The sequence below is a fragment of the Diceros bicornis genome, chromosome X (genome assembly GCF_020826845.1).
Source record: "Diceros bicornis minor isolate mBicDic1 chromosome X, mDicBic1.mat.cur, whole genome shotgun sequence".
NCBI classification, from domain to species: domain Eukaryota; kingdom Metazoa; phylum Chordata; class Mammalia; order Perissodactyla; family Rhinocerotidae; genus Diceros; species Diceros bicornis.
Genome location: NC_080781.1, coordinates 20,140,109 through 20,160,739, shown reverse-complemented (window position 1 = coordinate 20,160,739; position 20,631 = coordinate 20,140,109). Strand labels below are relative to the sequence as shown.

Sequence of the window (20,631 nt, the reverse complement as noted above, 5' to 3'; positions counted from 1 at the left end):
CAGCCTTGGCTTTTTTGCATGTAAGCATTTTTCATTTTTATATTAGAGTCTCACTTGTGATCCTTTCTTGCCCAAAGGAGAGAAAGCCGTTTCAGTAATTGCTTAACTTAATTGGTTTCTAATCACATGGTTACCTCTGGGGTGCTGTTTACCTCTTGCATTTTTTCTTCTTTCGAGAAAGCACACTTAAAGCTCTGGTCGACACCCTTCATGTTAAATAGTTCCTCAGCTTTAGTTACCAGACTTGGTGATAAAAATATAATATTTGCAAAGGAGAGTTGTTTACACCATTTGAAAAATAAACAAATTTGCACCTTTGAATAACACTCATGTTTTTTTTCCCTCTAAAATGCTATAAAATGTCATTAACTTATACTTTTAATAGAGAACTCATTTTTATCAGATTTTATCTGTCTTCTCAGAACGTACTGATATGGCAGAAATAATTGAAACTAAAGAATACATTTCTCAATTATTTTTTGTTCAGTGATAATAAGGCCCACATCAACTATGTAAATCATTTGTCTCTGATGTTTTGAGTTTCTTTCTCACTATTGTTTTTATTGCTCTCTTTCCCTGGGGAATCCTGTTTTGTCTTTATACATTACATGCAAATGCTTTCCCACTACTAAAACAAATAGCCCTCCAACTTCAGTCTAGATAAAAGTAGTTGTGAAATAGAAAATAAAATTTCCCCTCTTAGGGACAATATGGATAATTGATAGCAGTAAATAATTGTTCAGTGCTGAGCTGCAGAGCCTTTTTATATTCCAGTTATCAGTTCAGGGTGGTCAATAGTGACAGTGGCTGAAAGTTAATACCACTGGGTAATTTTATAAATCATACAGAACATCAGTTGTACCTTCTGATGGATTCTTTTTGCATATACAGCATAGGAGGTGGTTATTACTCATTGGCCAGGTATTGAGAATCGCATCAGAATAAAAATGTCGTTAAGGCTTCCTTCTTGAGTTTATTTCTTAGGAAAACTTAATAAGGCCCTGGCCACAGAGAAATCTTTCAGTTTTTTGTAGTATAATATAAATCAGTGTTATTTTAGTAATACTGGTAAGATAAATGAAAGGTAGTCAGTGATTCTTGTCTTAGTGGTATGTGAGAGTTAATGTTTATCAAAGGAATCTATGGCTTTCTAAATGTTGAGAACACTATGTTAGGCAGATTTGAGACCTTATTTCTAGAAATAAAACTTCAGAAACCAAAGTAAAATGGAAAATTTGGTTGGGAAATAAGAATTTGGACTATTTTACACTGTACTATTTTGAGCTCCTTGAAAATAGAGCCCATCTCTTTTTCCTGTACTCAGCACACTGAAGATCTCAAACAAGGCCATTTTAATATCTATTATATATGCACGGCACCAGAAAGGGCGCAGAAAGAAAGGCATGTTACATCTGTGCTGGTCCTTTTTTAGTATGAGAATCTACATGGGGAAAAGTGTAGGCAGTTTTGATTTGTGGTTTTATCCTATTTGCTGAAATTTAGAAAAATGCAAATTTTTTTTTGAGGAATATTGGCCCTGAGCTAACATCTGTTGTCAGTCTTCCTCTTTTTTTCTCCTTTTTTTTTTTCTCCCCAAAGCCCCAGCACATAGTTGTATATCCTAGCTGTAGGTACTTCTAGTTCTTCTGTGTGGGACGCCACCTCCGCATGGCTTGATGAGTGGTGTGTAGGTCCGTGCCCAGGATCCAAACTGGCAAACCCCGGGCCGCCAAAGTGGAGTGCATGAACTTAACTGCTACACCACTGGGCTGGCCTCAGAAAAATGAAATATTGATGTGTACCTTTTATTTTTAGCTTTAAATTTTTTTAATCTTTCTATTATGAGACTTTCTATACATAAAAAAAGCTGAAAGAATAGTAAAATGATCACCCATAAACGTATCTTGTAGGTTAATCGTTATCATTTTGTCACATTGGCTTTAGCTAGCTGGACAGGAAGAGGTGTGTGTGCCTTTGTGTAAAATTTTTGGTTTTTGCTAAACCATTTTAAAGAAAGTTGTAGACTTTCATCCCTCACTACTTAAGCAAGCGTCTCATCTCCCAAGAGTGAGGATATTCTCCTACATAACCATAATACCATTGTTGAAATTATCATTCCTTAATATCATGTAATATCCACTCCATTTTCTGATTTTCTTAGTTGTCCCCAAAAAGTCTTTTTTCACTTGTTTTTTAGGATTGAATCAAGGTTCGTACAGCACATTTGGTTATCATCTCTCTCTTTTAATCTGGAATTCTCTCTCCTTTTTCCCGTTTATGATGAGGATGTTCAAACACACAAAAAGTTGAAAGAGTAGTGTAATGAATCCCGTGTAGCTATCACCTAGATTCAAGAACTGTTAACATTTTACCGTATTTGCTTTATCTAGATTTTTTTTTCTGTGCTGAACCTCTGAAAATAAGTTGCAAATATCGTGACACCTCATCCCTAAATACTTAGCATGCCTCTCCTGAGAATAAGGACTTTTTCCTACCCAAGTTCAATGCCATTCCACTTGGGAAAATGAACAATAAGACCCTAATATCATCTAATAGCTAATCCATATTAAAATTTTCCCAGTTGTCCCCAAAATGCCCTAGAATCCAATCATGGTTTATGCATTGCTTTTGGTTATCATGTCTGTCTAATCTGTCTTAATCTATAACAGTCCCCCACTTTTTTTTTTTTTTGAGAATGATCAGATTACCGATTGTCTCAGTGTGTCCCACATTCTGGATTTATCAGACTATTTCCTTGTGTTGGTGTTAACTTAGTTTCTTTATTCCTTATATTTCCTATTAACATATCTACTGTTTAGCATCGTGTTTTTTTCAGGAACAATTACAAGAAAATATTGTTGTAATGCCAGAGAAAGTCTTGGAAAACCACTTAGCAACTCTGCTCAGATGTAGAATTTACCATTCTTTTCTGTATTAGGAGGCTAAGTAGTCACATCCTATGATTAAAATCATCAAGAATTTTATTCACACCAATCTGTGTTAGGTTTCTTTTAGATTCATAAAATTTCCTTCCTTTTTTTTTAAATTTATAGCCCTTTTATTCAGTTTATTGGGATTAAAATTAAAATGTCAATATTAAAAGACTATTCTTTCTCATAAAAAAATAGTGTATACTTATGACTCTAGAACTGCGCTGTTCAATACGGTTGCTGCTTGTGGTTGTTGAATACTTGAAATGTGACAAGTCTGAATTGAGATTTCAAAGATGACAAAAAGGGTGTAAATTTCCTCATTACTAATTTTTATATTGATTACATGTTGAAATGATATTTTGGATATATTGAGTTAAATAAAATATATAATTAAAATCAATTTCACCTTTTTACTTTTTTAAATATGGCTACCAGAAAGTATCAAATTACATCTTTGGCTTGCATTTGTGGCTCAAATTATATTTCTGTTGCACAGCGCTGCTCTAGAAGTTCAAGGAATGAGTTGTTCATTAGAAACTCTCTGAATATGCATACAATAAACAGCTTTTCTCACATATTTAACCCCTCTCCTGGATCCCCAGCCTTTAGAAATGTTCTGTACAGTTTAATGTTAAAAGAACTTACCTACCTAACTATTCTGTGGAGTGGCTGATGAAGATAACCTGAGTATAGCATCTCTTTGTCAGGGACCTTTCCCTGGCCTCAGGAAAATAAAAAGCAATTGAACAAAGCTTGGTGAAGGAACCCATGGAGATTTTAATTCTTCCTTTGGTAGTAATGATCAGATTTAAGCAGTGGCTTCACAGTGAGGGAAGGGGGCATTCTGCCTCTCCCCAAGGAGTAGCCCCCACTGATTCCAGGGACCTGTGTCATGCCCTGTAGCTGTGCTGAAGTCTTTGGGTTTATTCTTCTGCAGTATCTTTTCTCCTAGTCCTCTACCGGATTTTCTCCCCAGCTGGAAAAAGACTGTCTTAACTTTCGTGCTGAATACTCTGGGGCCATCACCAAAGAGACCAAGACTTCCAAATTTCCTCACCGAGTTCCTTAGAGGCAGTGATCCTACTTATCTGAAGATCTTATATATGCCAGGCCACACACCGAGTGCTCTACACATAGGTATACCTGAGTCTACAGGGCATCGCCAGTTTATAGATCAGAAAACAGGCTCAGGTTAGGAATCTTATCCCAGAACAAGTGATACTGCCCACTGGAACGCGGGTCCCCGGGTCTGCTTGCTTCCCAGTCCAAGGGCTTCCTATTACAGCTGCTAGAGTAGGGAGAGGACCCTGAGGTGCAGGAAGCATGCAGTTAACCCAGCTTGGGTCATTTAGAAGTTGTTATAGAGTTGTGAAAATTCTAATGTGTTTGCATGAACGAAACATAGCCTGAGAAATTTAATGGCGCTGAAAAAAGTATAAGATGTGGAAAAACTTTAAGATGTGAAAGCACAATTCTGGGGTTTTCACTGTATAATCAAAGCTGAAAATAAATTTAAGGATCTTGTCCTTTTGACATAATTGTTTAAGAGTTTTTATAATTCATTTTATCTATAGTGGATTCCCAGTTTTAAAACTAGACTTTAATTTCAGTTTTTACTTATGCAAATGTCTATGGCGTGTATTTTTTACCAGCTCTGATGGTCTTTGCATCTGTTAACAGAGATAAGGCCTGACATTTGTCATTCTGAATTTCAGTGATGTGAAGATTTAAATAGTTTAAACTTTGCTCCCTTTGGTCTTTTGGTTTTTAAAAAACAATTATTGCTTTATTGAAAACATTTTATGAAGTAAATGTATATTTGGCAAAATGCGTATTATACTTGACTTTTTTTGTACAGAAAAGATCTTTTTAGCAAAATTGTTAAATTATTCATTAAAATACCCATATGTTGATTCTTTAGTACAGTGACATTTTAATATTTTTGAACTCAGGGCATCTTCAGTATCATAAATATGCATAAGGTAAGATTCAGCATACCAATGATCCTTAACTTAGAAATTGTATTAATCATAAAATCAATTTTTCAAAAGGAAAGAGAATCTATTTTAAATCCTATAAAGATAAAACACATTTGTTCAGCTTGTATTTAGGATTTTACAGTTGATTTTTCATTGGCTATTTATTAAGGAAGCAGATTATATAGAAGTATTGTGCTTTATTCTGAATATTTTGTTGTATAAACTAGCTCATGATATTCAGACTCCTAGTGTGCTTAATTCACCATATCACCCCCAAATTGGATTTATATAACTTTTAAAGAGCAAAGCTAATGTTTTAATGAGAAAAGAATGTTAATTCCCTTTACTGAGAATATATTTGGATTTAACAAATCATATCTGCGTTTTATAAAAGTTTATTGTTATAAGAATATTTACAACTTTGAGATAGTTTTGTTAGTCTGCTGAAAAAAGATAACTTCATTACTAGTGAAAATTAATCCTAGGATCAGAGTAAGAATTAATGCTTCAGAAAAGCTTTCTAACACTTTTTAAAAAATGTCTTTTAGTTAAGGAGCAGAATTTGTGGCTTTAAAAGCTGCATTTTCAAATGGGGATAATGTGTCCTGGACTCACTGTGACACTGATAGAACGTAGTAGCTCTCAGAACTGGTCTTCACAAAACACTGAATATCTTCCAAATATTTTCTCTATTAGCATAGTTGGTTTACATAGCATTACCCATGGACTAAGACACATAAGGAAATTTATTGTTCTTAATATAATGTCATGCTTGGGTGGTGTGATATTCTGGTTACTTGAGGCACAACCCACTTCGTAATGAAGTTGTTTGGGCAGGGACGCATCCACGTATAGTGTAGGTGCTGTAAACCCTCCCGAGTTCCTTCCCTTAGGCATTATAACATGTTTTGACTAATCAAGCACTTGACCAATGCAAAATTTCTGTCCAGCAACCAAACCATTAACTGTAGTGTTACCACAGTTTAGCCAAAAACTCAAAAAAAGTTTATTTTTAATGACTTCAGCTACAGCCAGACAAGTCTAGAGGAAAAATCAGAAATTTCCCTCTAACCCTCACAGTTTTAGAAGTACAGGAGAAACATAAGCAGTGCTGTATTTGACAACAGAAATATTTTTTAAAAAGACGGTAACCAGGATTTCAAATGTGAAATTTGATTAGAATTTATAATAAGCTTGAGTTGTTTTTGAAAAAGTTTAAAATCCCCTTTGTGTATTAAACAGTACTTCTACAGCTATGAACTTGAAATTGCTTAAATTAACAATCAGTTCACTTGCCCCTTGGAGTGAAAGCACAGAGATTATCAGGTTTTCTGTTGGAAACTAGGTCAATGGGTTAAGCGTACTTTCTCAGTTAACTTAATGTCTTTTTCTGCATCAGTTTCCTTTTTGCTGACCCCTCCTCCTCAGCCCCGTGGACTTGGATGATTGTAATTAACACATGTGCAGTTCTTTAAACATCAGTCAGGTGTTTTTCCCCTCTCAAGCCTTCTGTCTTTTATGTATAGATGGAGAGTGCTCTTATTTTCTACCTTTGATTTGCATTCATCCCGAGCTCACGGGTTCTTGGAGAGTGCCGGTAATCTAGCGTGTTGACTGCTGTTAGAGCCCCTGGGAAAGAGATTATTTTACTGGGTATATTTACTGGGTATATAAGCAGGCAGCAACCTATTGAAACTGGGAGTTTAAAAATTCAATCTTGCTGATTTTCCTTTTAAATAAAAGGAGATGAAAGCAAAGGTGTGGAATTGGAAATTAACTGTGGAGTAAAAGGAAAGGCAGACATGAAATGGGGACAGCTATGTTGACTTGTCAAAGGAGAAAACCTTTTTAATAAATTGGGGGAGAAAGAGAAACCAAATGATAAGCAGAAATCGAAAAGGATCAGAGAAGTCAGAAAATGACTGGAGAAAAGGTTAGCAGGAAAGGAACAAGGGGAGATACTAAGATTTTAGGCTTTAAAGTGTTAATTCCCAAATTTAATATTTACCTAGGAAATGTTACATGTGTCATAGGTAAGCCTTGCTCATTCAGAAGCTAGTTTTAGGATTAAATCTTTTATTTGGCCTTTCTGCTCTACCATGTTTAAAAATAAAATTAAAATATTTACATAGTTGAGAGTATTTTCATAAATAGGAAAAAATTCCTAAGTTGTGAATTCTAGAACTTAGTTGTACTGTCTAAGTATTAGTATAATCAGATAATAAGATGGTCTTAACTCTTTTTAACAATTACATTATTTTCTACCTTTTAGGCTCGTGCACTCTTGTTTAATTTCTAGTGGTGCTCTGTTACTATTGGAAGGAAATTAGACTTTCTAAGCACATTTATTTGGAATTAATATTTTTCACTATAGAAAAGTTGAAGAGATAGAGGACTAACCAAATTGTGCTGAAGCTCTTAGTAGAATATTGTCCTGAGGGGTCCTCTCCCTCACCTCCATTTACCCTGGTCACTTGACTTCTGAAGTTCTCTTTAATACTTTAGACTCTTGCCTGCTTGGAGAAGAGAGGATGGGTAAATCCTTATTAAAATTTGTCTTTACCATTTGGTGTTTAACTGCAATTATAGTATTACTGAGAGGATTTGTGCTTAGCAGGAAATGATTTTCTTATAGCCTTATCCCTGGTCATTAACTTAGTTTTTCAGGACAGAGGGATTAATTAAAGGCATTTTGCACCTAGCTTTTTTGTGGTGATTTTGTTTCACGTAAATCAATATAAGCTTCAGTTCTGAGCATGATTTTATAAATAGACTTCTCATACCAGGGTAGATGCTTTGCAATACAACATATAAAGGCTGCTCCACGTTTTAGTGAGTATCAAAATTATATCAAATGTAGCTGTGGTTCCCAGAGATATAATTTGTTTTAGTACTAAAGCCTCATGGTAGTAACTGCTTTGTTTCTGGATATTTCTTTTGAGAAGATTGGATCATGGAGAAGGGATAATAAAACTGACAGCCAGGACTCAGTCTTCCTTCCACGTGATACCGTATACTCATCATTCTGAAAATTAGGTTAGCATTTTTGGTTGTAGGAAGGGCCAGAGAGGTGTCTGTTCATGCAGCTAACTCATTTTACAAGGGGAAAATGTCTAAACTGAAGGCTTGTCCATGGTCGCACAGTGACTTGGGGACAGTGTCGAGCCTAAAACCTGAGATCTTGAGTTTAGGGATTATTCCAGCCCCAGAGCCCCACCCCCCCGCCCCCCCAATGGATAAAGCAATAAAAGGCATTTTGTTCCTTTGGTTTAGTATAAGTATATTGGACATTGAAGAAATCATTTTGAAAGGTGAAACCAGCTGATGATATCTTAAATTGGCTGAAAGCCTAAAATAATTTTAGACTGTAGCCAGTTTTAGTAGACTTTTAAAATTGCAGATTTTTAATCAAATAAAGGTAGCAAGCTCTGTGGAAATGCCTGTTTTAATTATATTGCCAGTTCTGTTTTAATTCTCTCAAAATTAAGAGTGGTATATATAAATTACCTTTAAAAGTTAAAAATTTAATAAACTGATTATGTAGTAGCATTTTGACAGTAAAGGGAGAAACATGGGATTTTTGCCCAGTGATAATGGCTAGCTATTATTTCTTCGACTTAATATATATTTACAGGAACCACGTTCAAAATTAATAATTTCTCACATTTTCTCCTTTAACTACATGCATAGGTGCACATACTATTATATTAAACTAAAAAGATTAGAGGAGGAAATGACCAATTTAAAATTTTCAGATCGCTGTTTTTAAGAGGTAATATATACTTTCATTTTGTATTCAGAATATGACAAAATGCTTTTCATAATATAATTTTTTTAAATAGCAAAGCAAGAAAAGTGATAAAGAATATTCTTTCCAAGTTTTAAAACAAAAATGCTTTTTTAATCCTATGAAAGGATAAGGAAAGTAGTTTAGAACATGAAAGAAATGTCATTCTTTCTATATCTTTCTTTTGAGAGCACCTGATATACAGATAAAGTGTTATATAAAGTGTTATATAAAGTGTTATATATGATGGGAGAAATGCTTTCTCTATGAAAAGATGAGCCACACATTTCTTTTTGGATCGCTCCCTTCATTAATGCCTTTTAAATAATTCCATTCATGGGGCCGGCCCGGTGGCGCAAGCAGTTAAGTGCGTGTGCTCCGCTGCCGCGGCCCAGGGTTCGCCGGTTCGGATCCCGGGTGCGCACCGACACACTACTTGTCAAGCCATGCTGTGGCAGCATCCCATATAAAGTGGAGGAGGATGGGCACAGATGTTAGCCTAGGGCCAGTCTTCCTCAGCAAAAAAAAAAAAAAAAGGAGGACTGGCAGGTGTTAGCACAGGGCTGATCTCACACACACAAAAAAGTCTTTAAATGATTCCATTCACATAGAAGGTTTCAGCCCTACACTTATTGTTTTAAAGCAGAGTATATCTTTAATTACTTTGTCCAGGATTATCAGAGAGGTATTAATTCCCCATTTCTATAATGAAGGAAGAAACTAATTATGCTTATTGGTATTGTGTGGTTTTAGAGGAAAATTAAAACAGAAAGTAGCTCTGGGACATGGGTAAGGTAGATCTAGAACTAGCCTTGGCAGAGAGAAGTAGGAGCTAAATTTCTTTGGTTAGAAGATCTTTTATGGTGTAATCAACTGTCTCAAAAGGCACAACTTCCAATTTGGGGGGCTTAGAGGTAGAACAAATTGGATAAAGATATGTCACTTTGATTTGGACTTGAACATAGAGTTGAAGTGACTCTTGTAAACTCTGGAACCCAGGTTTCAAAGGAGCACAATAGAATGAATGGAGAAGAGGACAAGGGGACCAGAAGATTTGGTATAAAACAAAAGAGAGGAAAATGACTCTAGGAAGCAGTTACACTGGCCCAGTTTGGTGGAATCTGCAAGAGCCTGGGGTTGGCAAGTGGAGGGCTGTTACAGGCCATTCTGCCTAGTCCTCATGTGACACTGGTATCCCTCTCCAGCCCTCCTGATAGGTGGTCACACCTGGACTACCTCCAATGGCAGGATGCTCACTGACTCCAGAGGTAGACAGTCCCTGACTTTGGGAAAATATGTACCCATACCCTTTTTACTGTAGTCCCTGTAAAAAAGCCAAATACACACCTATATAGAACCTAAAAAGGGCAAGTCTCCCAAAAGCTCACTGGTAACCGTGTGTTATACATGTATGTATATGTTTTGCCCCGCTTATACTGCTGACTGTGTAAAACAGTCCATTTTTATTTCTTGAGAATATTATATATACTGTTCTGCAGTTTTTGTTACTTGACATTTTGAACGTCCGTGTTAGTGCATACGGATTAGCCTCATTCTTTTTGATGACTGCGTATGGTATATACCAGAGTTTATCCAACCAATGTCTTTTTGATAGATATTTGAGTTGTTCCCAGTTTTTGTGCTCTTATGAATAATAATGCGATGAACATCTGTTATCTTAATAGTTCTAATTTTTTCCTTTTATTGGCCTAAAAGCTTCCTCCTAACTTCCATCATTGGCCCTGAAAACAGTGGCCATCTTTCTCCTGAGTCTTCTCTCAGGTTGAAACATCCCTCATCTATTGACCATTCTTCCTATGATTTGGATCCCTTCACCGTCTTCCGGACATGGTCCACTTTGTCCAAGTCTCAAGTGTAGTGATGAAACTGAACACTGTCTTGGTTGTGGTTTCACCCAAATGGAGATGGTGGGATAGTCTGTTCTTTTAATTCAGTCCACAATTTTATTAGCTCTTAAGGCTGTCATATCACATTGTTAGTTCATAATCAGGATAGAATCAGTTAAAGCTTTACATTTGGAGTTCCTGGATCACTGGAGCATCTGATAACAGCTATGGACTTCCCACCACCTCACCCTACCTCCAAAATGCAGTAACACAATTATTGCTGCAATTTCAGGTGGTTCAAGGGTCCTCAGTGTTTCTCTTTTCTTTATGATCAGACTTTGTTGATTACTTTGAGGAAGTCATATGTTCTCTCATTCTCTACCAGTGCTGTTACATCATCAAAAATTAAGCCAGAAATGGTCAGTCTTGGCATTACTTGATGAGTCCGTGCTGCCTCCTAGTGTACAGCACTTGTTTATTTGCAAGTGCTGTTTTTTAACAATCCAGGATCACCCTCAAGCTAACCAGTCTGTAGTTGGGAAGTCTGTCTGGCTTCTAGTCCTCTGCCATTCTTCACGATTCCACACAGATTACAGAAAGCAATTAAGCAGCCTCATCTGTGAACCCTCTCAGGATCCCAGGATGTGATTTGTGAGATCGAATGACTTGAACTCAGTGAGAATATCTAGCTGGTTTGTTTTTTTTCTCAGCCATCTTGGATTTAAGTTTCTTCTTAGTCATTGTATTTGATCTTCAGATTGGAAAGGATAAAACATTCTTAGCCAAGAATGGAAATAAAATAGGAGTAAGGCTATTTCTCTTTGTCTCTGTTAATATTACATTAACCACCCCATCCAGGGGAGGCTTCACTTTTTCCTCTAGTTTTTACTTTAACTTCTAAAATTTATTCAATATCCAGCACTTTGTAAAGTCACAGTTCATCCTGAGGCTTTCACCTTGTTCAGAATATTCTTACAGCTCCACTTCACTCTTTATAACACTTGTTTTATGTGCTTGTTTTTTACCATCTGTTATAAATGGTTTTTTAACATCTGAATTCCAGAAAGCTCTGTGCAGCACATCAGATTTTTTAGATACTTTTCCCTTTTCTTCCCCTCCTCAGTGTGTTTTGCAATTATGCAGTCAGCATTATGCCTTTGAGAGCCTTCAGGCCTTCTCAAGCTTTTTTACACAGTTTCTGATCTTGGAATTGATCCTAATTTTCCTTTGAAAAACTTGAAATCTGCCTATCCAATATGTGCAGCCTTCCCCTTCCTTTCTTTCTTGATCTCCAAACAACACGGCTGCTTTCTCTAAAGCTTCCTCCTCTTCGCATGTTACCACTCATGTTTTACTGGTGAAGATTAGGTCCAAAGTAACAGTTTCTCTCATTTCTCCTCTGCTTTCTGAAAGACTGAGTTTTTACGTAGACCGAGAGCACATCATCAGATGCATTGACTTAAGCTGAGTGACACTTCCACAGCTGTCCCCTGGTCAGTAATAATAGCTAGCAGCTATTATTTTTTGTACACTGCCATATGACAGGCACCATACTAAGTCCGTTTCACGTGGATTATCTTGCTTGTCTCCTACCTTAGGGTTAGGAGGTGTAGGTGCTGTTGTTATCCCAATAATACAGATGAGGAAACAGGCTTAAGGATGTTGAGTTACTTGCCCAAGATTGCACAGTTTGTGAGTGCCAGAGTTGGATATTTCCTAAATCAGATTTTTAATCACCATACTGGGCTGCTTGACATGGTGCTTAATTACTATGCTGGACAAGATTCTATTACTTCAAAACCTGTGTAGCTCTCAGACCACTGGCTGTGCACAGTAGGCACTTAAATATTTAATTTGAGGTTTATGTTTCTTGTTGATTTCCAAGGTATTTCCTTTTAGCTCTTAAAAATCAATAAGAAAAAGATGAGAAAAATGGGTGAGGCACACTATTAGTCAATTCATAGAAGAAATGAATAGAAAATGAAAAGATGCTCATTTTTACTATCAAATATATTTTTGATGGTTTTATGAAACCCATTTTTTTAAATGGCAAGACTCTTTCTGTTTATAAATAATGATACATGAAAAGCAAAGAATGCAAAAATGCTTGTGAAATTCCAGAGATAATCACTGTTTTTTTTTTAAAGATTTTATTTATTTATTTTCCCCCCAAAGCCCCAGTAGATAATTGTATGTCATAGCTGCACATCCTTCTAGTTGCTGTATGTGGGACGCGACCTCAGCATGGCCAGAGAAGTGGTGCATCAGTGCGCGCCCGGGATCCGAACCCGGGCCGCCAGCAGCGGAGCGCACGCACTTAACCACTAAGCCACGGGGCCGGCCCAGAGATAATCACTATTAACACAACAAGCGTACACAAAATTTTATTTAATTGAGATAGCAGAGTACTGTTGCTTTTTAGAAACTGAATATATTGTGAACATCATTCCATGTTAATAAATACTCAATGATGTGATCCTTAATGGCTATATAATATTCCATTGTTTCTCATAAGAGATTGAAGCTCAGTTTCCTTAGTTCTTTATTTTAACTTTTTATATGTGAAGTAAAAGTAGTAAAGGATAAGACCTCAGATCTTACATATTTTTTATTATATCATTATTCCCTTTATTGAAATTATTTGTTTACCGTTATTCATTTTTGCTGTGATTTCTTCCACAGTTATTATTTGCTAGGAAGAGTTGGGTTGGATGCCCAGTCATTGTGATTCATATGATTTATTCTTTGTATTAAGGACAATTATACTATCTTTTCTTTGAGAGGGGTCATTAGGCTAATGTATTGAACATGTTAAGTGTTTTAATAAATGAGTATGTCATTTAAAGTGTTTTCTAAAGAGTAATGGAAGCTGTCTTGTAACATAGTCATGTAAACAAGTTGGGCAAGTCACTTAACATTCTAAGCCTCAGTTCTCCCATCAGGAAAATAGGGATGGTTATTGCTCTCTCACGGGAGGAATAATTTAACATGTGATGTTACACTTAAAGCACTCAATGCAGTGATAATGTCTCTTTTCTCTTTTATGTAGTTAGACAAGGAATTCTCAACCTTTTTTGTGCTAGTCTGGCAAAACCCATGGAAGGACCCCTTCTCAGAATAATGGTTTTAAATGCATATAATAAAATGCTTGGGATTACAAAGGAAACCAATTATATTGAAATACAGTTATCAAAATATTTCAAAGAAACAAATTTGTGGTACTTTCTGTTTCAAATACTTTTTTTGGACTAAGGTGGGGAGTGAATGAGAAAGATAGGAAGAAGGGAAGAAAAAAGAGAGAGGAGAGAAAGGAAAGAAAGCTCATCAATATATATGCCTGGTTTTGACTCCCTCCCAAGCTGTCATCCCATATTTGCAATAGGCTCCTAGACATTTCCACCTCAGCATCCTACTAGCAATTCAGATTCATCACCGCTTAAGTTGAATGCCCTTCCCAAACGAGCTTCCCTGTTTCCCTCATTAGCACCCTTCTCCCTACACCTCAAGTCTGAATCCTCAGATCACATTTGAGTCCTCACTCTTTCACCCTCTCCCTACTTCAAATCAGTCATGCACTTCTGTTGATTTTATCTCTATAATATCTAATTCTACCATCCAAATGTAAGACCCTCTTATCTCATCCTTGTCATTATGATACAGGCTTTTTCTGCTTAGTCTCCAACTTCCTGCCTCTTCACAAAGTATCCCTTGAGTGTTTCGGGCCTGTTTGATATGTTCTATATCTCAAGTTGTACAGCATTCACAGATGTGCTGTACAGCTTCAGACCTAATTGTCACTGCCTCATTTACATACTGGTAAATGTGTATTTGTTTTAATTTCCCCAAAAATAGTCTAAGTTCTTTGAGGATATGGACCACATCTTATACTTTTTTTTGTCCCCATAGCACTTAGCACAATACTTAAAAGTGCTTCCTAAGATCTTAGTAATCATCATAATTAGGTAGTTCCAGCTCCAAAAACAAAAAGGAAAAAATTTGACCTCTTCTTGTCAACTGAATTATTACTGTAGCAGTTGATGATATCAGACCAAGTCTGTATGTCAAAAACCTACTGAGAATTTTGTGTATATTTAAATTTTTACTAACTCACTAACTTAATTCCCCAAACTATTCAGTCATGGTTGTTCTTACAATGTTCCTTGTGGTTAAGAATTAAGAAAACCATGGCCACTGTTTCCTCTACTGTAAAACCTTTATTTGTCCTAATAGCCCCCACTTGTAGCCCAGAGCCTGATGTATAATAGGTGATTAATACATTTTGTTAGAGGAATTTAGCTTGTGTCTGGAAAATAACTTGTTTACTTTAAAAAGCCTTGGAATGTGCATAGATTATTACAAATACAAATTACAAAAACAAATATGATAAAAGCTTTGTAAAAAAAATAAATAAAAAGGAAATATGTGATCTTAACAGGAAAAGCAATTTTAGTAAAGTAAGCCTAAAATCATACACTAAGCATCTTAGTGGGCTTTGATATTTTGTTTGCCATTGATGTTCTTTCTTTTGGTTAAATTCTTTTACTTGTATTCTTAGGTTAAGACATCAGAATTTTATAGATACTCCCGACAGCTGCGCTATGAAGTTGACCAAGCATTGAGTTACTTTCAGAACGTTCACCAGCAGCCTTTGTTGGACATGAAATCAAGCCGTATCCGCTCTGCCAAACCCCAAACTACAGTATTCCGAGGAATGATTGGACATAGCATGGTGAACAGTAAAATACTTCTCTTAAAGAAACCAAGAGTCTGGTGGGAACTGGAGGGCCCACAAGTACCTCTGCGCCCGGACTGCCTTGCTATTGTCAATAACTTCGTGTTCTTGTTGGGCGGGGAAGAACTGGGCCCTGATGGTGAATTCCATGCTTCTTCCAAAGTGTTCAGGTATGACCCGAGACAAAACTCTTGGCTCCGGATGGCAGACATGTCTGTCCCACGTTCAGAATTTGCAGTTGGTGTTATTGGGAAGTTTATTTACGCTGTAGCAGGCAGAACCAGAGATGAGACTTTCTATTCAACAGAGAGATATGACATCACCAACGACAGATGGGAATTTGTAGATCCTTATCCAGTTAACAAATATGGACATGAGGGGACAGTGCTCAATAATAAGTTGTTTATCACCGGTGGAATCACCTCATCTTCCACCTCCAAACAAGTGTGCGTGTTTGACCCCAGTAAAGAAGGGACCATAGAACAACGGACCAGGAGAACTCAAGTAGTTACCAACTGTTGGGAGAATAAGAGCAAAATGAATTACGCAAGATGCTTTCACAAGATGATTTCTTACAACGGCAAGCTTTATGTCTTCGGTGGTGTCTGTGTGATCTTGAGGGCCTCTTTTGAATCTCAGGGATGCCCTTCCACAGAAGTGTACAACCCAGAGACTGACCAGTGGACCATCTTGGCATCCATGCCAATTGGTAGAAGTGGCCATGGTGTGACTGTGCTGGACAAACAAATAATGGTTCTTGGAGGCCTTTGCTACAACGGTCATTACAGCGATTCCATTCTCACTTTTGATCCGGAAGAAAACAAATGGAAGGAAGATGAGTACCCGAGGATGCCCTGCAAGCTGGATGGTTTACAAGTATGCAACCTGCATTTTCCGGAATATATACTGGACGAGGTCAGACGTTGCAACTAATGACATCTTTCTCCCTTAAAAAAAGCCAAACAAAAAATTTGTTTGTGACAAAGTAGTTAATTAAAAAACATAAAGAAAAACCTCACCAGTTTTACTATCAAAGCCATTGGTCTAATATCGTAAAAATTTTTCATTCTGTGCTAGCATCCTTGTTTTTCTTTTTAGTGGCCTCAAACTCATGCAATAAGTTAATTCTAAGCGCTAGCTCTTGAAAATACTTCCAGAAGCAGTTTAATAGAATGATCCACTTATCTGGGAAGTTGATTTTATGCTTTAAACATTTCTTTCAGATGTCAGCATAGGAGTCATGCATCTTCTAAGAGAAGACCTGATAAGTGTCACTGGATGTAATTTCAGTTCCTATCTCTATCTGGAATCCTTTTGAACATTTATGTCAGTGTAGTTCAGTCTGTTAGACCTTTTGGTTTTATTCTTTAAATTTAAAACTCTTGACCTTTTTGCATGGCTTTTTGCTGAAAATGCAAAAATATAAATTTTCTACAAAATTAACTTTTTTATATTCAAAACACTATTTCTAAGCTGCCTTCTCTTGTCTGCATTGTGTTAGTGAAAGCATATCCATACTTGCATACATCTTATGAATATGTAAGGCACATCCCCTTTTATGCGTGGTTAGGATTCTATATTTTTAAGCTAGTGCACTTGCACACACGGTTTGCCATACTTGTTGACTTTTAGATGTAACGTCTTTTCATGTATTAACGTTTTTAGAAAGTTAAAATAACTGGAGTCCTCGTTTGGTATCAAAGTAGCCTATCTTCACTCCATACTGATTCAGTAATATTTGAGTTCCTTTTATTTCTGAAACATGTATGGATTTATGAAAACTAACATTTTATATTTTATTTTCAAAAGTATACGTTAGTGTTCCTTATCGATGTATGTCTTCTTTTTGAAAATGTTTTTCTTTGCAGTCTGTTTAACGTTACCCTGTTTTTAGTGAGAATCGGAGTGGTATATGACAAGCCCTGGCCCTGCAGCGTGCAAGCACTTTTAAAGAGAATTTAGGTAATACCAGACTCCTAAATAATGGCCCCTTAAAAGTAAGTGCAACTCCCATTCTTTACATTCAATAAGGCTGCTGCATCTGTTATTGAATGGAAAGTAGCAACTTGTGGAAAATTCGAGCTCAGTTTTGACTTAGAGGTAAGGAATAGAATTATAATCTTACCGGTCATATCTACTTGTTTAATTAGTACAAAATACATAGCGGCACTGGGGATGTAAGCCCTCAGCTTTTGTTTTATTTACTGAAAGCTACTAGCATGAAGGATGGTAACTTCAAAATTCAGAATGGATCAAGAAGAACTGTTTAAAAGCATTTATAATAAGTGTTTTAGGATCAGCCGCACCTTTCAACTCTTTAAAATCGAAGGAAAAACAGATAGTTGACAAAATTAAGCAAGAATAACCAGGGAGTGGATCATTCAAATTGATGCCATTTTCTCCCGAGTAGAGTCTATCTGATACAGACTAGATCTACACTGGCAAAACTTGCCAGATCTTAGGATATTGGTGCAATATTGCAATGCCTTGTATATGGCTGTTGTATAAATTTTCTAGCTTCACTTTTTTTTTTTTTTTTTTTTTTTTTTTGCTGCTGCCACCACTGAACATAAAATGGAAGAGTGAAGTCATGGAAATGTGAAGACTTTTGTTTTGTTTTGTTTTTTGCAATTAAATTAGACAACTATGAAAAAAACCTGATTTTAAAACTCTAAAACTGGAGGCATTTGAGTTTAAGAAACAGTCAGGTACACAAGTAGTTTTTGAAAAAGAAAAACATTGGCATTGGTTTTAGAAATCAAGTTAATGATATTCTTTTGTATATGAGACTTAAATTTTTATTAAATGGTCCTGTCATTTACTTTCAGTTTCTAAAAATGAAATTTGATGTCTTGTTTCCCGTGGTAATATGGGTGTAAAAACCTTTTTCTACATTTTGAAAATCATTTTTAATCATTTTACTTTTGAAAACTAGGAATTAGGTTAGCCATTTAATTCTTTTTTCTAATATATTAGTTCGTTTAGTGTTTTGTATTTGTCCTGTCTTGCTTTAAAGAAAATAACAATAACGTCTTCATTATTTTCCTCGTTGTTGTCTTTTGCTGGAAAAGACCGAGACAGGGTACCCCTATCAGGCTTTTACACTCCAGTGGTGGTTCTCTTTAATTGCTTAGATATGACTTCATAGCCCTAGTTAGGGTAAGATCTGGGCAAACAATTGAATATTCTTGGTCTTCCATTCTAAAGACACAAGGCCAAGGTCAAAGTTCACGTTTTGGAAAATTTGTGAAATCTTAACTTGAAGTAACTCTGGGTTCAGCTTCCCACGTAAGTCATGTCTGACCTGATGTTAGCTGTAATCAGTTTTGAGCTTTAAGAATAGTTGCTATTGCTTGGGTTCTGAATGTATGAGAAAACTCTTCTGTTTATATGTAGTGCTAATTTAGGTTATTTTAAATCCATGATTAACTTACATTCCCTTTTAAAATTATGGTTTAATTGCTGAAAGAGATTTATTTTTGTTATACTAAACTATGGAAAATTTTTCATAGAATTTTTTTTCAAGTTTATTTTTTGTGTGCTTCATTTGGAACCATTTTTGTTTATATACATTGTATGTGCTCAAAATAGTAGTTTTTTAAAAATTCAGTAAGAGATTTGAAACTATACAGTGTAACTGTTGTGATCTTTGTGTGTTAATTTTCACTTTACATTTTAAATGCCAGACTTTACAAAAATAGCTAATCTTCATTAATTGCATCTTAATAAGAAACGTTTATTCTCTTCAATGTCTTTCACCTTCTAAGTTTTGATTTTAATCTGCTTGAAGAAAATCCTTGCACTACACCTTTTCATAAAACTCAAGATTCTCACATTGAAGGTTTTGTATTGGAAGAAATACTACTGGTTTTTAAAAAGCAAAGCTTAACTAATCGAATTCTTAGCTTTTCTTGAGACAGCTTTCTCTGTCCTCATTACTCTGCTCTGTGTGAGTGTTACTATAATTTGTGAAATATTGACTGAGCCCTTCACTTATCTTTTCTAAAGCAGCACCTTTGGACACCTCATTCTGGGAAGCCTGCTCGAGTCATAGTAAAGGATACACACCTTTGTGTGGGGAGAAGTGGTAAAAATGGAGAGTTTTGTCTTAATTACATGAAACTAAGCTTTAAAATATTTTATAACAAATTATTTGAGCTGCATAATCTAAACATGTCAAACGTTCAGTGGGACTATTTTTATATATGTATATGTGGTTGTAGGTCATAACATTTCAGTTTATAATATAAATTGTTATTTCAGTTTATAAGCTATCTCTCAGAAAAGACTAGCTCTTTTGAGAATACATAATTTAAAGTTTTAGACTGAAGTAAAACACAACATAGATAATAGTGTAAATTAGGTATAATTGAGGGCTGTACGGCAGTAAAACTGCTAGTGCCATTTTCCTTGTTTGCCTATTATACAATTTTGTTTGCTTTTTTTTTGTTGTTCTCTGACCATTTTTAGGGATCATACGTTCGTTCAGTCAGATTAGAGTTGGTTTGGGAATAAAATATCTTCTAAAAAGAGATTTATCTTAAAAATGAAAATCCTGAAAAATTAGTTTATCAAGAGTTTATAAAGTCAAAATATTCAATAGACATAGACCGGAATAGGTAAACTCATGGAAGTCATATCCTTTCAGTATACAGTATAACTTCAATATTACACAAGTAACAGTGAGAGAATGCCATCAGCTTTGTTTGTTCCCCCTTAATATTCTTGGATTTTCTTTTTACAGCTTTGGGAACAACTACATTAAAAACCTTATTAATCAGTATATCAGTAAGGATTAGGTGTTTGCTTTCTGAAGGAATGTTCCAGTGAGGTGATCGGAGAGGTTATTTTCTACCTAACTTGTATATGCCCTATACCTCTTGGGCATACTTTGTCTATAGAAAAATATTTTGACCTTTAGGTACATTTTGGGCCAGTAGTCAAATAATCCTAGGGCCGATTTAAAAATCTTAGAATAATTTAAGGTTTGCCTTTTATACCTGTTTTGAAAGCCTTTACATTTTTGTCAGGTAATTTTTCCCAAGCCGTGAATATAATCTATTCAAACATGTTTATGCTATCCATTCTGTTTTTAAATTGAAAAAAAATGTTAAAAGTGTTTATGAAGAAAAGTTTAAATAAAATATTTTTAATCTTTAAAATATACTTCTTTATCTCTTATTATTTGCTATCTTTATATAATCCATCACTTTCAAAGTCACTAGTGACTTGATTAGCAGTATACATTTTGTTTTCCTTCACTGTGCCAAGAAGCGCCACAAAAATGTGATTTCTACCCATGCTTTCAGCCACAAATTCAAATGAGAGCATTAGAGTGAAGTTATTTACACTT

At 35.7% G+C, this 20,631-nt stretch overlaps 1 protein-coding gene across 2 annotated transcripts in view; it reads left to right on the top strand.

Moving 5' to 3' along the window:
* KLHL15 (kelch like family member 15) overlaps positions 1-20,431 on the top strand; it is a 34,964-nt gene extending 14,533 nt beyond the window's left edge. For both annotated transcript variants that reach the window (XM_058535582.1, XM_058535583.1), the window contains exon 4: positions 15,102-20,431. In XM_058535582.1, coding sequence (XP_058391565.1) covers positions 15,102-16,211 — 1,110 coding nt within the window. In that variant the 3' untranslated portion in view covers positions 16,212-20,431. The remainder of the gene's footprint in view (positions 1-15,101) is intronic.
* Positions 20,432-20,631: the final 200 nt, after the last annotated feature.